At 34.5% G+C, this 15,664-nt stretch overlaps 1 protein-coding gene across 8 annotated transcripts in view; it reads left to right on the top strand.

Annotated features, from left to right (window-relative positions):
* The window catches only part of hlk (hulk), a 315,193-nt gene that overhangs the window by 231,632 nt on the left and 67,897 nt on the right, over nucleotides 1-15,664 (top strand). For 4 of the 8 annotated variants that reach the window (XM_089106231.1, XM_089106233.1, XM_089106228.1 and 1 more), the window contains one exon: nucleotides 1,195-1,245. The exons of 2 other annotated variants lie outside the window; for them this stretch is intronic. In XM_089106231.1, coding sequence (XP_088962357.1) covers nucleotides 1,195-1,245 — 51 coding nt within the window. Of the gene's footprint in view, nucleotides 1-1,194; nucleotides 1,246-10,639; nucleotides 12,013-15,664 lie in introns of all 8 variants that reach the window. 2 more of the 8 variants (XR_016143472.1, XR_016143473.1) reach the window with 2 other exon arrangements.

Raw genomic sequence — 15,664 nt, 5'->3', positions numbered from 1 at the left:
GATCAACATACCTATGAAAATTTTTGACTAGGACCTGAAAGAATCCAAAAATCTAGCAATGTTAGCATCACAATTTGCGGGTGACAAATCCACACATAAAAGTACAAAGACACATTTTTTCAGCATTCCGAGTGTGTAACTAGTGTGAAAAGACAAATATGGAAAAGAATTTTTTTGAGAATCACAATTTATTTTCTATACTCAACAAAGTTTCCTTTCGCCCGTTGTCTAGCCTTGCCCCAAACTTTAAGAATCGGAATAACAGAAAAAAAAACGCAACAAAAAAAAGCAGAAATAAAAGCAAAATAACCTAAAATAAAATAAATGAAACCAAATTGTAGAAAAATAGCCTAAATAATAGACTGTAAAATGAAACATATCTAAGGTGATAAGGTCGTAGTGCTCAACCTAATCCGCGTAAGTCATAGCTTAAGAGAATATTTCCAATTCTTAGACAAATGTAAGCTACCGTATTTCGAAATATCAAATTCTCGGAATTTCCATTATAGACCTAGTTTATGAGCGTTGCCACAATACAGATGTTTCAATCCAAAAGATTAGTCCAAGAAGTTGAAATTATAATTTTTGCAATTCAAGTGTTGAAAAAACATGATAAGGTTGGATCTCTTAACACATCCATTATATCGTGCGTTCTTTGATACTTACAAAAGTTGAATGGAGGTAAGGACACAGAACTAAAACGTAGCCATGCATAACAGTATATTTGGAGCAACAGAAGGCAAGGTTATATTCACAATCAGGGGTGAATCTCCAGAATTTTATTGGGGGTGAGGGGTAAGAGGGGTCCATATCTGGATAGTCAAAGGGCATGGGATGTATAATATTTATTCTCCGCATTATTGGGGGGCAACTGTCCCCCCTTGCCACCCCCAAACGATGTCCCTGTTCACAATGAGTCGTATAAACTATTTGTTATGATTATTTGTTTGAAAATTCGTTTCATAAGACAAAGAGACGAGTCATAAAGAAACAAAAGTTAAAAAAACGTACAAAACTCGCAACAATAAATGCTAATGAAGACAATAAAACTTGTGAAGATAACTCATTCTCTTCGAAGGAATAAGAAAAAAATACTTGAAGATCCTTCAAAATATTATTTATATTTCAGGAAGATTGTGCATAGCCCCTTCCTTAGTTTAGAATAACTTCTTAAAACTCTTCCTTTATGCACAGGTCCTTTGATGGATGAAGATAAAGTTATTAAATGGCTTGTCGTATTAAAGAGTAAGCATAACTTTTGCATGTGCTTTTAATTTGCTGTGTTTAAGTTTAAAACTTAATTTGATTGTAGTTTCACCGTGTTGGTACTTTGCACTAGGACAGGTTTTAAATTGACAAGTTTATTATAATTCATCATAGTAGCTTAAAGAAGGTAAATTTCGTTTTTTCTTATTCAATAAAGAGTGCCAAAGTCACAAAACTTCGAATGCATATGATCCGTGTTTTTTTTTTTTTTTTTTTTTTTTTTTTTTTTTTTTTTTTTACCGGCTATTGGTACATGGAATAAAATCTAACAGAACCAGCCATATTAACCTATGAGATCTTATGAATTTTTTTTTTAATGATTCAGTGATTGCTTTATGATCCGTGTTTTTTTTTTTTTTTTTTTTTTTTTTTTTTTTTTTTTTTTTTTTTTTTTTTTTTTTACTGGCTATTGGTACATGGAATAAAATCTAACAGAACCAGCCATATTAACCTATGAGATCTTATGAATTTTTTTTTTAATGATTCAGTGATTGCTTTCAATAAAACGGAAAATGTATTCTATGATTATATGGAAAACAAATACAGAACAATCTTGCATGTGTTTGCTCTAGCTTAAAATATGCCGGAGGTTTACATTGGAGGTGTGCCAATTTGCTCAATGTTTTTTTTTTATGGCATCTTTTACCGTATCAGGCTTGTAAAATGTAGAGCCTGGTTTTTCTCTAAACAGCCTTTTAAATAGGTCATTTCCCTAGAAGGGTGTCTGTTGAACTTCCTTTTAAAGGAATCAAAAGACAAATTATCAGGGATAATCTTTTTCGGGAGAATATTCAAATTTGAGGTGAGTGTCTTGCAAAGGTGTTCTTGAAATAATCAGTGCTGGCTGTCTCCTCTTGTTTAGCCTAAATTCTATTTATTTATTATAGTGTAGAATTGTAAAGCTGGAGTAAAACAAAGAATTTAGATTATGCATGGTGTACGTACCAAGGACAGAGTGTTTCCTGAAACTTGAAAATTTATAAGATGGAGTATAATTTTTTTTAACAAACAAAAGCTTGTTTTCTCATTTATTGGAATTGAAGTGCACATTGAATACTTATCGAATATGTAAAAATAACTTGGATTTATTTTAAGGAAGTGTGTTAAATATTAAGAATAAGGTAGTGTTAAATATAACATTGTTTTATTTTAAAGCAAAATTTCAATATTGATTTTAGGTCTAGAGGGTATAATTCTTGTCAACTGATTAGTTTGCTATTTTGTCAACTTAATTTCAACAGACATGGTGTACACGTTAACTTCTCTTATGCTTGACCTGACTTAACTCCTAGGTACCCTCATTAAATTCTATTGTTCAAGTTCTTTTAATTTCTCATTAAATCACTACAAGCGAAATAACACTTGTACAATATGAATCAATGGAAAAGAAAATATTTACAGAGGGTGCCTACACAGTGAGTTATACTCGAAAACAGGCACCCTAAAAAAAAAAAAAAAAAAAAAAAAAAAAAAAAAGAGAGAATAATAATAATGACAAATGATGAAAAGAAATAATAATACATTAGATATACTCGGAAGAGAAATGAGACACCACACTGAACCCAAAGCCCACGCGTCAAATCAAAATATTACCACATAATTAAAGTTTTATCAACAATAGCACCGGCCTACATGACTTCATATAAATAAATAATTATCTATAATTATTTATTAGATATAGTTTGAATTTAGCTTTAGAAACTGGAATAGAAAAACGCGAATCTATATTCTTTCATAAATATTCCAGAACTTTATTATTGATTTTTTAGAAGAGAATCTGGATCTTTCAGTTCGGATTCTAGGGCAAGGTAATTTGGCTGAACTTCTTCTTAAACGATAATTATTCTGGAAAAAAGAAAGTAAAGAGAAGTTACTAGAATTTAAAGCCAATGGTAATAATTCTTTTATTTGTTTTAGTCTGAAAAGAACACAATGTACAGGAAGGACTAGATCAACTGGCAATATTCTTAAAAATGTATAAAGGCTCTTAATAGGGGATTTATCAGGGAGGGAAGATGGGGCAGGAAGGAGTGCTTTTAACGTACGAAAGGCATTATTTTGAAGACGTTGAAGGGGCTTAATTAGAGATTTGAAAGTATTTAGATGAACAATCGGACAATAAGTAAAATAAGAATGGATTAGAGAATAATAAACTGACTTAAGAGCAGGGAAAGGGAGGTTGAATTTTAGATACCGCAGTAACCCCACATTCCTTCCTAGCTGTATCCTTAGCCTATCAAGATGAAGTTTCCAAGATAAATTTGCATCAACTGTTAGCCCTAGATACTTACAAGACTCCTTCCTGGCAATGGTAACTAGTTCTCCGTTAAAACGGACAGATATTTGGGAAATAGACAGTACGGCATCTGAAATTCGAGAGAAGATGATAAAATTGGTCTTCGAAGAGTTTAACACCATGAGGTTGTCAGCACCCCAATGTAATAGCTTCTTTAGACCAAAACAGAGGTTTTCTCTGACGGTTGATTCATCTCTACCTGTGACAGAATTAGCCGTGTCGTCTGCAAATAGTAGAGCAAGTTCCTCATCGATGATAGTGTCCAGAAGGTCATTGGAGTATATTAAAAATAATAGTGGTCCAAGAATTGAACCTTGTGGTACTCCTACCTTTTCAGAACATGGCGTTTTTACTGATCTTACAGCACCTCCATCCACAAATTGATTCCCACCACTGAGGTAAGACTGAATGAGTAAGAGAGCATTACCTCTAATTCCGCAGTTGTCAAGCTTATCCAGAAGAATCAGATGACAAATCGTGTCAAACGCTTTTTTTACATCCACAAATATTGTAGCTGGTATCACATCACGGTCCATTGCATCATTCGAAAACTATAGCAAAACCAATATAGAATGTTCGATTGAGTGCCCAGGCCTAAATCCAAACTGATGCTTGTTGAAGAAGCTAGACTTAGTCAGATAATTCACCAGTCTGTTGTAAATGCAACGCTCCATAATTTTCGAAAAAGCAGAAAGAATAGAGATAGGGAGGTAGTTTGAAGGCAGCTTGGGGTCGCTACCTTTGTGGAGCGGTATAACTTTCGCCGACTTGAAGACAGTAGGAAAGATGCCATCTTTAAATGAAGAATTGACGATGTGTGCGATAACGCCGACATAGCAATCGATGGTCTTCTTTATGAAGTAATTTGACGACCCATCTGGACCTCCGGAGTGACCGTTTTTCATGGCTTGAACAATCTTCAGCAGTTCGTCCTCAGTGACTGGCGACAGAAACATAGAGGAGCAAGAAGGCGAAGGTAGGTATTTTTTGTAATTATCCGTGACGACAGTTGAAAGGCCATAAGCTTCCTCTATGGTTGCTTCTCCAATGCATGCAAAAAATTCATTTAACGTGTTGGCTACTTCTTGTTGGGATATTGAAGATGTTCCATCAGGCTTGGTTATGATCTCAGGAAACCTATTAGTTTTTTGTTTATTCAGGCATTCATTTATCAGTGTCCATGTCTTCTTTGGCGATCTTTCTGCTTCATGAAACTGCTTATGGTAGTAAGCCTGTTTAGCCTTCTTGAGTAGGGTTGTCAGAGTGTTTTTATAATTCTCGAATTCCGTACCAAGTACATCAGGATTATTAATATATTACCTGAATAGCATATCCTTGTGTTTAATACTGGTTAGTAAGCCTTGGGTGATTCAAGGCTTTTTCGGGGTCGCATACCTGGAGCGCTTTTTGGAAAAGGGGCAGGCAGAGTCAAGGGCAGAAGAGAATTTCTCAATAAATGGGGTAACCATTGCATCTGGGTTGGCTTCTTCATAAACTGAAGTCTAGTCGCTACAAGCCAATTTAGCTCTCAAATTTTGTAAGGATTTATCATCAATAGTCCTTCTTACTTTTATATTCGGGTTAGATTTCAGTCTATTTATCAAAAATTCACCAAGTAACAAGAAAGATCCGGTTCATCAGTTAATACGACATAACTCGAATGTAGATTGACATTCGTAAACATATTGTCAATAATTGATGCCGACTGTTCACCATTACGTGTTGGTATTCTTGTTGTTGGAACCAATCCGGCAGAAAAGCAAGTAGTTAGTAAATCTACAGGTAGAGATCTTAATTCTTGGGACTCCGAACTCACCAGTCCCAAATCTATATTAAAATCACCCATAAAAACCACTTTATGGTTCTTAAAATTCATCCCTTGTGTTAGATCATTCAACTTACGAATAAAATTTGACGCACTTGACGCACTTCTTCTTACCAGACTTGATCTCAACCATTAAAAATTCAAACTCCATCTCTTGATACAAATCATTAAAATCCGTAATTTTACGGATAGGAAAATTCTGGTCAATAAACACGGCAAGTCCACCTTTCGAACGGGTAGACCTGTTTCTAGTTACTATCCTGTACCCAGATACACCAACCAAAGAACTATCACCACCACTAAGAAAAGTCTCACATATTCCCAGAATACCAATACGATTACTATAAAGGAATGAGGATAGAAAACCTAAACTACTAAGCACTCCTCTACAATTCCAAAACGCGATACGGGATGATTCTAACTGATCAAATGGATTAATTTTGTAATTATTTGTATATTTTCCACGATTAAACGACTGTAGAAAAAGATCAAAACTCTCACCTATAGTTGATCATACTGATTTCAAATTTACATTTAGGTAACGTTGCTATTTCTCAAAATTATAGGGTCGGTCGCATGTTCTCTCAATTAAAAACTAATATCATAATAATATCATACACATAAAACTTACTAAAATCAATATGAAATGATAGGCTAATGAGTAAAAGGTGGTACCTCGGATAATTCCCAGCATACAAGGAGTGAGAAGGTCGCCTAACTAGATCCAAATTAAACTATAGCAATACAGACATTTGGGTCTCAAATCTTGACAGCGCAACAACAAGCTTGTTTGCTGCGGATGGAAAAAACGAGCAGAAAAAGAACTTTTTTTGCACAACTAGAGCTAGACAGAAAAGACGGAAATCATGAAAATAATCACACATAATAACAAGGCACAAAAAACACACCATGACGCGATCAATTCCTATCTCTTTTTTCAGTCGCGGAATATAATAATAAATCAAAATCGATGTCACAACTAATCCATTAACTAATTTGGACGCTAGACCACGAAGACGAAGCAGATCCTTTAATTTCAAGCCATATGTCAATGCCTTTTCGACGAACCCGAGAAGACGTTATTTCACCTTTCGTTTTTATCTCACGTGCTTTGGCCAATAGCTCACTTCTTCGGATATTCAGTTCAGGCGGCAAGTCTGTGCAAATAACGATACCACTGGCCCTAAGTTTACCGACGTTTGACATTATAGCTTGAATCTCATTTTCGGACCCTAACGATGCAAGCAAAGGCTTCGCTTGCTTTTGCTTACTTTTGCGTTGGCGAGAGTCAGTAATACGAGTATTTGCCGAACGAGAAGTAATGCGATAGCACTTCGTTATCATTACTGGCTCATGAATTCCTAGCTTATTCACAAAAAGGTTTTTCACATTAGCTTCAGGCGTTTCATTAGATTTTTCTTCCGGTAATCCGTGAATCAACAAGTTAAGCTTTCGGTCTTTTACTTCAAAAGGAAGCAATAGTCTCTTTAGAGCTTCAGATTAAAGCTTCTGCTCCTCTAGTGCAGATTCTAGTTCAACTATTCCTGAATCACCACGTTATTGCATCACTTTTTAACGACGCAACTTCCGCCGAAATTGAGTCTAGCTTGCTGGAAAACTCCACCTGAGACGCAATTATCTTGTCCAGTTTTTCTCTGAATAAATTAACAAATTTGTGGGATGACGACTGAGTGAGTATGACATCTTTAAATACGTCAAAATTCGCCAAGTGAAATCTTTAGTTTATTCCGTGACAAATGGTACTCTGATTACCTTAATTGGTATTTCACTTGGCAAATATCCACAAACAGGTAGCACAGATGCAATTACCCTAGGTTCACACAGATGTTCACACAGGAGCGAAATTCGCCCGTCGCCATAATTTAGTTGCCAACTTTGGCAATTTTAGTTGCTTCGTCAAGCAACTACCCAGAGTTGAAAAAATCCAACTTTTATCGGGCAACTGAGCGATTTTTCGAGCAATTTTTTCAAAACAACAGCAACGATGGGAGAAACAAATGAAAACAATCAAACTGAGCAGTTAATTATGGCTGTCCAGAGTAGCTCGTCGTAGTCTACATCTTCACCTTGAAATTAATACAAAGTAGATTGCGATGTTTACCTGGAACACCCTCCAAGTGTAGGGTGCACCTGAGCATTGTCGCCTACTATTGTTTATGCCCTACACAAAACTAATATGAGCACAGCAAACTCTTGGTTTTTATCAGCAAGAAAAAGTAGTGTTCAACTCACTGTATTTCTCTTCTTCTTTCGCCTTCTCACAGCAAGGGAAAGAAGTAAAACATCATTCTGATCCATTTCAACCACGCTTTTTTAATTTTGAATATTTTGCGGGTAAAAGTTGGACGACGTAAAAATCCTGTGTGAACATAACGGCGACTAAAATTGCTCATCGATGCAATTGACGAATATTGCCTATCGCAGCAACTGCTTCTGTGTGAACCTAGAGTTACTCAAGCGTTGAAATGTAGTTTTTGAATAAATCCTCTTTGAAATAAGCCCTCAAGAAAGGGTTTCTAGTAAAGTGTGGTAGGAAATGGGAATCCAAGGGCTCAGAACTTTAAGAAAATACGAGAAGCTACTGTTTCTGAAGCTTCGTTTTGTGTCAGAGCGATGTCGTCACCTGTAAAATTTAGAACTAAATCTCAAATTTTCCGGGTAAGACAATTTGTTCTGCTTATTCTGGTAATAACTTAAATAAAAATATTTTCTAAGAAAGAAGTTCTTGAAAACAGAAGTAAAGAACCACAAGAAAACACAAAAAACGCAAGACTAGCAGAAATTAACACATATAATAAATCAAAGTTAATGAACAGAAATTCCTATCAAAAACAATAAGTAGAACAACAGGGAAACTTTTTATACAAGACAATGGAACGCAATTTTAAATGAATATTTCGACCCTATATCCAAGGGCTGTCCTCAGCAAAACAAACGAGAAAAAAACAAAATGAAAGAAACTCACATTAAAATTCAATCATTAAAACGGAAAAAAGTTTTTTTTAATTTTCAAAACAGTCCTAGCATCATACTTCATGGAAGTCCAACCAGGCTATTCATGCTATTTAATTCCTCTCAATGAATAAAAGAATTTCGAAGCGAAGAGGAATACTGTTCTAGATACTGCTATAGATACGATTTTTTGTATTTCCATTGAAAAGACGAAAAAATCAATCCCTCCCCCTTCTATATGTAGAAAATTTTTTTTGCATTTTATTAAAAAAGAAAACTGATCTTCCATACTTAGTTTTGGAATTAAACGTAATATAAATCACTAAAATTAAGCCTTTGCGTTACTGGTACACGTGAATGAATATTAAACACTGAGTTGAGAATATTCTAATAATCACCATATTCGGCAGTCCGTCTGCTAGTATTGAAAAAATGTTTAGTACTACTTACCTACAAGCCACGTAATTCAAACTAAGGTACATTTTGGTTCGAATATTTGATGTTTTATACCACATTATTGCTTTCTGAAAGATTTGGTGCTTAGTTCTTAAGTAGTAATTCTCCGTAATTGATGTGGCACTGTTATCCATTGTAATTTACTTATTTTTTTGTTTAAAGAAAATTCTATAGTGTTTTAAGAATTAAGATCTGATTGCCTAGATAGAGCTTAAAGGCCGAGTTTATTCATCTTTGCTTAAAGCAGTTATATACAGCCTAAAGGGGGTGCAATTCTATTTGAATTGTACCCATTAAATGAGCTTTTTTGTGTACTATTCCTGAAAAATTAATATTAAAAAATTCTATTAAAAAATATATTATATTAATATTAAAAACTGTATGATACAGCTAGGCTCGAAACTATAAATTCACAAAAGGTACAACTAATAAAATATCTTATAAACTAGTAAAAAAAACTAATAAAACTAATAATAGTAATAATAATAAAACTAATAAAAAATAAAATAACGTTAATGAAATGAATTAAATCACGGTAAAAATTTCAAGAATGAATTTTTCCTACGCTATAATATTCTTTGATTATATGACTTATATTTACCTCATTTTAATCTTCATAATGATTTTTATTCTGTGGTTCAGAACATATTTTTCCTTTGTATTATTACTATATACTATCTTTATTTTTAAAAAAGGAAAGCTTATCCTAGACACATTTGTAACGGTGCCTAGGGGTATCCTAAGTTCATAATTTTTACGACTTCCAAGGTTTCTCTATTATTTTCGTGGGATTTTCCTGTTTAACATGTATTAAATTCCGACCACTGTTCCGACATAGGATATCCCCCTATATCTGTACCTGGATTATAGTCTTATAAAAAAACGAAGTGTCTCTTTCAGTTGATTAGCAAGCCTAGGTATATAAGCCTGACTTTGTAATTTCTTTACCGATATACTGAATCCTTAAAATTTAAGATATTCATGATGGTTAGAATAAACTTGCCTTAACATCAAATTTTGAGACCCCCCCCCAAAAAAAAACAACAGAAGAAGTTTTTTGTCTAAAAAGATTGAATGTCCTAAGACAGCCCTCCTGTGCCGTTATGGGTGTGGTGAAAGATATTTTTTGCTATCTTTGACAAAGTTATACAATGATTTGAGAATAAGAGTTCTCATTGTAGGTAAACTAGTTGTTCCATACTGCTTCCGTACTGCTTCAGGGTTTGATTTTGTTTTTCTTGTCACTAAATTTTTGGAAAGAAAAGTATGAATTTGTCTTAGCTACTGGATAAATGATGTTTACTAAAAAAGTAAACACGTCATTCATCTTTTCATTACTTCACTTTTGTCGATATTTTGTTCTGTTTAAGTAGGCAACAATAATGATAATCATAACAAAGATTATAATGTTAATGATAAATAATAATAATAATGACAGGAAGGATAAAAAACATTGATTGTAATATAATATTAATAAGACTTGAACAAATCAAGACACAAAATTGTTAGATATTACGAACCTGCAACTGTTTCAATCACTGAAGTTTGTCTCTAGATGTACTCCTTTTCTGTTTTCTGTTTTCTTTGTTTAACTTTAACTGTTTTGATTACTTAAGTTTTTGTCTATATTTACTCTTTTTCTGTGTTCTGTTTTTTTTTTGTTAAACTCCTCATAAGACTATTGCCTCGTTTTAATTCCATTTACTCTATATTAATATACTAGTTAGAACTGTTTCGAGTTTGGAGTAACTTGGTGCTTATTCTTTAATGTGGAGACTTTACTTAAATTATTGACTTTCAATTTATTTGTATTTGTTGTCTAGATGAAGTTGCTTCCACTGGGAAGAAACCGTCGGAGGTTTCTAAAAAGCTGCGAGACCACTGCCAAATCATTGGATTACCAGCTAAAAATGACCCAAAGCTCCTTGTGCAATATAAGTGTTGTACTGCTGGTCAGATTGCGAATCGTATAACTACTCACATCGATTTTGACGTCGACTCTGACAATGATGGTGTACCTGATTATTTAGATAAAGATGTTAATAACAACGGAATTACTAATGTGTTTGAAATAGATAGAGATGATGATGGAATTCCAGACTATCTAGATGAAGATGACGACGGTGATGGTATCCCGGATAATTTAGAGGATTCTGACAATGATGGAGTACCAGATAATGAAGATAATGATGACGATAATGATGGAATTTCTGATGCTATTGATGATGATGGTGATGACAATGAAAAACTGCCAAACCCTTTGGAAGCAGATACTGATGGTGATGGAATACTGGATCATCTAGAACATGATGATGATGATGATGGTATTCCTGACTATCTTGATAATGATGATGATGGAGATGGAATCTCAGATTCAGAAGAAAAGGATGATGACGGTAATGGAGTACCTAACAAGCTTGATAATGATGTTGATAGTGTAGATATCACTAACAATGTTGATGATGACAATGATTTAGACGACTCACCTGATATTCGAGAGCTGGACAAAGATGGTGACGGTATTCCAGATCATTTCGATAATGATAATGGTAATGAAGAAGCACCTGCACTTCTCGACAATAACCAAAGTGACACAACAAATAGTATTGAAGCAGATACAGACGGTGATGGTATACCAGACGAGTTTGATGACGACGATGATAATGACGGTGTCCCTGACCATCTTGATAATGATGACGATGGAGACGGTGTACTAGACAGCATTGAAGCAGATACAGACGGTGACGGAATTCCAAACAGCCTTGATGAAGACGACGATAACGATGGTATTCCCGATATTTTGGAAGATGACGGTGACAAAGATGGTATTCCGGACTATTTAGATGATGATGACGATAATGACGGGGTCATTGATCGATTTGATGACGATGACGATAATGATGGTATACCAGACGAGGAAGAACTTGAACCAGAAGAAAACGTCTTTCAAACCCTCGGGTCTCACATTAAAAGTGCTGGAAAAAATGTCTTAGAAAAAATTAAGAAACATTTCCGACCAATTAAGACCCTACATGTGCCAGTCAAAGCCTTAAAAAAGAAATCAAAAAACTTATAAGTGGGGATTCTGCTCAAAGGCAGGATCCCAAATCAAAAACAATTTTCAGAGAAACTCAAGGATTTATGGGATTAATTTCTCTGTTTTCGTCGGATTTTGATAAGGATGTCACTACAAAGGGTAAGGGTGTTCTGCTTTGTGTGGACCCCTCCCTTTTCTGGCATGATCTGATTCCTGATATGCACCAAGTTTCTCCTGCTCGATTTTAAATATTTTGCTTAATTTAACCTCATTAACAATTTATTAGCTCTGTGTCCATTGCAAATTTTGGCTTAAAGACAACTCCTTTATTCCCGAAAAATTGAAATGTAAATTTCTTTTGTCATTGCATGCTTATCAAATCTGTTCAAATGTTTCTCTGCTCATGCTAACCTCAAGAAAAGTGTTTATCAACCTTACTACCTGCTGAAGAACCCTTAAAACAAATGATTTGTGTTAATCAACCCTTGCACATCATATTTATCATCCTTTTGCAATTGAACATTCTTTGTATCTTATTTATATTACAAGTGAAACTAAATAAGTATCTCATTGCTTAAAAATGATATCTGATAACAGTAAAACAAGTATCTAAATTTGAGAGACTGACCAGGTGAGTTAGGGTTCTCAGGATAATCAGTAAAGTAATATAGATGGCATTACCAGTAAAGACTATGAGGCACTGGTAGGACCATTATTTACTAATTTTGGTGCTCAGAATAATTATTGAAATTTATGTAGATTGCATAATTTTGGCTGAGGTAGTATCATGTAGTCTACACACGTAGGGGTAACAAACTTCTATGTATGTAGGGTAGCAAGAGATCATTACTTGTTAAAACCGTAACACTAGGAAACAAGGGCGCCGGCAGAAAATTTTACAGGGGTGGCAGACGCCTAAACAGCAGTGGTGGTTGGGTGACAGTTTAGATGTTTTGCGGTACCAAAATACGACTTTACCCCGAAGACGACGAACTTGCAACCAATTTAAAATTCTAAGAAGCCAATTGATTTAAAAGTATAATAACTATATTTTAGGCTTCCCAGTTGCAGAAGAAGTAATGCCACACGGTGGCAGTACTTGATTCAACCAAGTTGATTAGCTTTATTTGTAATGAAATTAGGCTACGTTTGGTAATCAGTAATTGCATATCAGCTATAATGAGGTTGTGTGAGTCATTGTTTAGGTGGGGGTAGGGTAGATTCCTACAAAAGTACTTTTTAGTGGACGAACTGCTTACCCTTCATGAGTCTTTAGATAAATGTTGAGAGAGGAAGGGGGAGTAGGAATTAATTGAAATGTTTCTCTGTACAGCTAATATGTTACATTGAAAAAAAATATAAAGGCTATAAAAAGGCTCTTATACTTTCGTTATTTACAAGGATCGTTTTTTACTTACCATTCATTACTATGAATAACTTGTTTTTTGTTTTTTTTTTGTTTTTTTTTTGCTCCAACCAAATCATATGGAAAATTTTTTTGTGGAAAACTTGTTAGGGGTCACTCAGTCACAAATTAGAACTTACATTTTCCTTATTATGGGTCAAAATCTATTGACAGGCAGCCGACAATAGGGCAACTAACATTTTTTCCATGGTTTTTCCCTATTTTGCTTTTTTCCATTTGTTTCCTTATAATTACTTTATAGTCCCATATTTTCAGGGAGGGCAATGGCCCCCTGCCCCCCCCCGTGCCGTCACCCATGCTAGGAAACTTTGTCAATAATATAGATGGAAGAAAACTGGAGCCGAATTTCGACCAATATACTACTTACTATCATTTACAGGGACATACTAGCATGTCGATTTCCTCCAAATTCATCTATTTTTCTTCTTTGGGCACCGGAACTAAAACCTGCTTTTGGAGCATTGAAGTATAGCATTGAAGTATAATTAAATAAAACTGGTTCAAAAGACAAATACAGAAAAAATCACATTACAAGAAAAAAGGGCATATTGGAATTTCCGAGGCAGGAAGTATAGGGTATAATTTCAGCTGAAGAAATATGAAAGAACATTAATTTTTGCCTAACAAAAGCACAGTTATTAGAGACTTTGTCCAGAAAATAAGGCCAATATCATTGATTTTTTGAATAGAGACACAACAGAAACAAATCTGAGAAATTAGAAGTCTTGGGAGTTAAATCTGAAAATAAAAATAGAGTTTAAAATGACAAAATCAAAAATCAATTGAATTTTTAATTTCGAAAATAAATTAAAAAATCAATAAATGGAAGGCTTTAACCGGTTCATTGAGAAGAATGAGCCTATCATTAATTTAAACACGTAAATTAAACGTGAAAGTTCCTGGTGTTGCATAAGAGATGTTCGAGAGGGTGCAGCCCCCGCACGAGCTTTTTACGCCGTTTTACAGATAAAACATAATTTTATAACAAGTTTAAACTTAAAATCACATTTTCTTGGATTAAGAGGACAATCGGAGCATAAAGATAATAACAAACTTCCCGAAAGTAATTTCTTGGGTAGGAAGAAACAAAACGTGTTTAGTGCAGTTTGTCATCGCCTTTTTATTGCACGTGCGTGGACGCATACGCGGTTTAAGAGCTGTTAATAGCCACTGTTGTCGGAACTGGTAAAGTTCTATAGCTGATTATACTGGACCTGACCCCTATGTAATACTGATGCCATTGGAAGTATTTAAAACTGCAGAATTTTATCATTGGAAGTGGCCTTTTATGTGGTCTTGGTTGAAATGGCCTTAATAAGGATAAAAAGATGGCGAAATTGAAATATTGCTTTTAATAATTTACTCAGGGGGTAGCTTCAAAACTTCAGGGTATATACCAAAAATAAAAATGAAACAAAATTCATGAATTGACATAAACGGAGAATCAAATACCCAATGTTTGGAATTTTGCATGAATAAGAACCTTATCATATGAGTACGATTTACGGACCTTTAGAAATTTTCTTAAAAATAAACATTTTTCTGTTTTTTTTTTTTGTTTTTTTTGATAAGAATATATCCTTAATGGCACGTAGTCCGAAGCTTTCGACCATTTAGTTTCAATTTTTGTCATTTTAAAAGAAAATCACCTTTTTGTGTCTTCTTGCATCAAACAGTTCGTGGTAACAAACTGTAAGTAAGGAGCGACCTGGCTCAATAGTAACCGAAACTCTAAAGAACGGTTAATTGTGATACAAATCGATACATCAAAGGAATCAGATTTTTATGCTGATTTCAAAAATATAAGTTTCATCACGTTTAGTCTTACCCATCAAAAGTTAGGCATCTGAGAAAATTCGCCTTATTTTCGAAAAAGGGGGAAACAACCCTTAAGAGTCATGGAACTTTAATGAAAAAGACACCATCAGATTCAGCGTATCGTAGAACCCTACCATAGAAGTTTCAAGCTCCTATCTGCAAAAATGTGGAATTTTGTATTTTTTGTCAGAAGAAAGATCACGGCGTGTTTATTTTATTTTTTTTTTCTCTAAAGGGTGATCGTATCGATCCAGTAGTCCTAGAATATCGTGAGAGGGCCCATTCTAACGAAAATCAAAAGTTCTAGTGCCCTTTTTAAGTGACCAAAAAATGGAGGGCAACTGGGCCCCCTCCCACGCTCATTTTTTTCACGAAGTCAATCAATCAAAATTTTGAAATAGCCATTTTGTTCAGCATAGTCGAAAATCTAATTAATATGTGTTTGAGGATGACTTAATCCATCACAGTTCCCAGGGGAAGGGCTGTAAGTTATAAACTTTGCCCATTGTTTACATATAGCGTTAGTTATTTGGATGCATACAGGCGTTTTAAGGAGGAATTTTTTAT

Source organism: Artemia sp. Qi Xiang Cuo, chromosome 20 (assembly GCF_049724085.1).
Source record: "Artemia sp. Qi Xiang Cuo chromosome 20, ASM4972408v1, whole genome shotgun sequence".
Lineage (NCBI taxonomy): Eukaryota > Metazoa > Arthropoda > Branchiopoda > Anostraca > Artemiidae > Artemia > Artemia sp. Qi Xiang Cuo.
The sequence above is the reverse complement of the archived record's forward strand: the minus strand, read 5'-3'. Positions and strand labels throughout refer to the sequence as shown.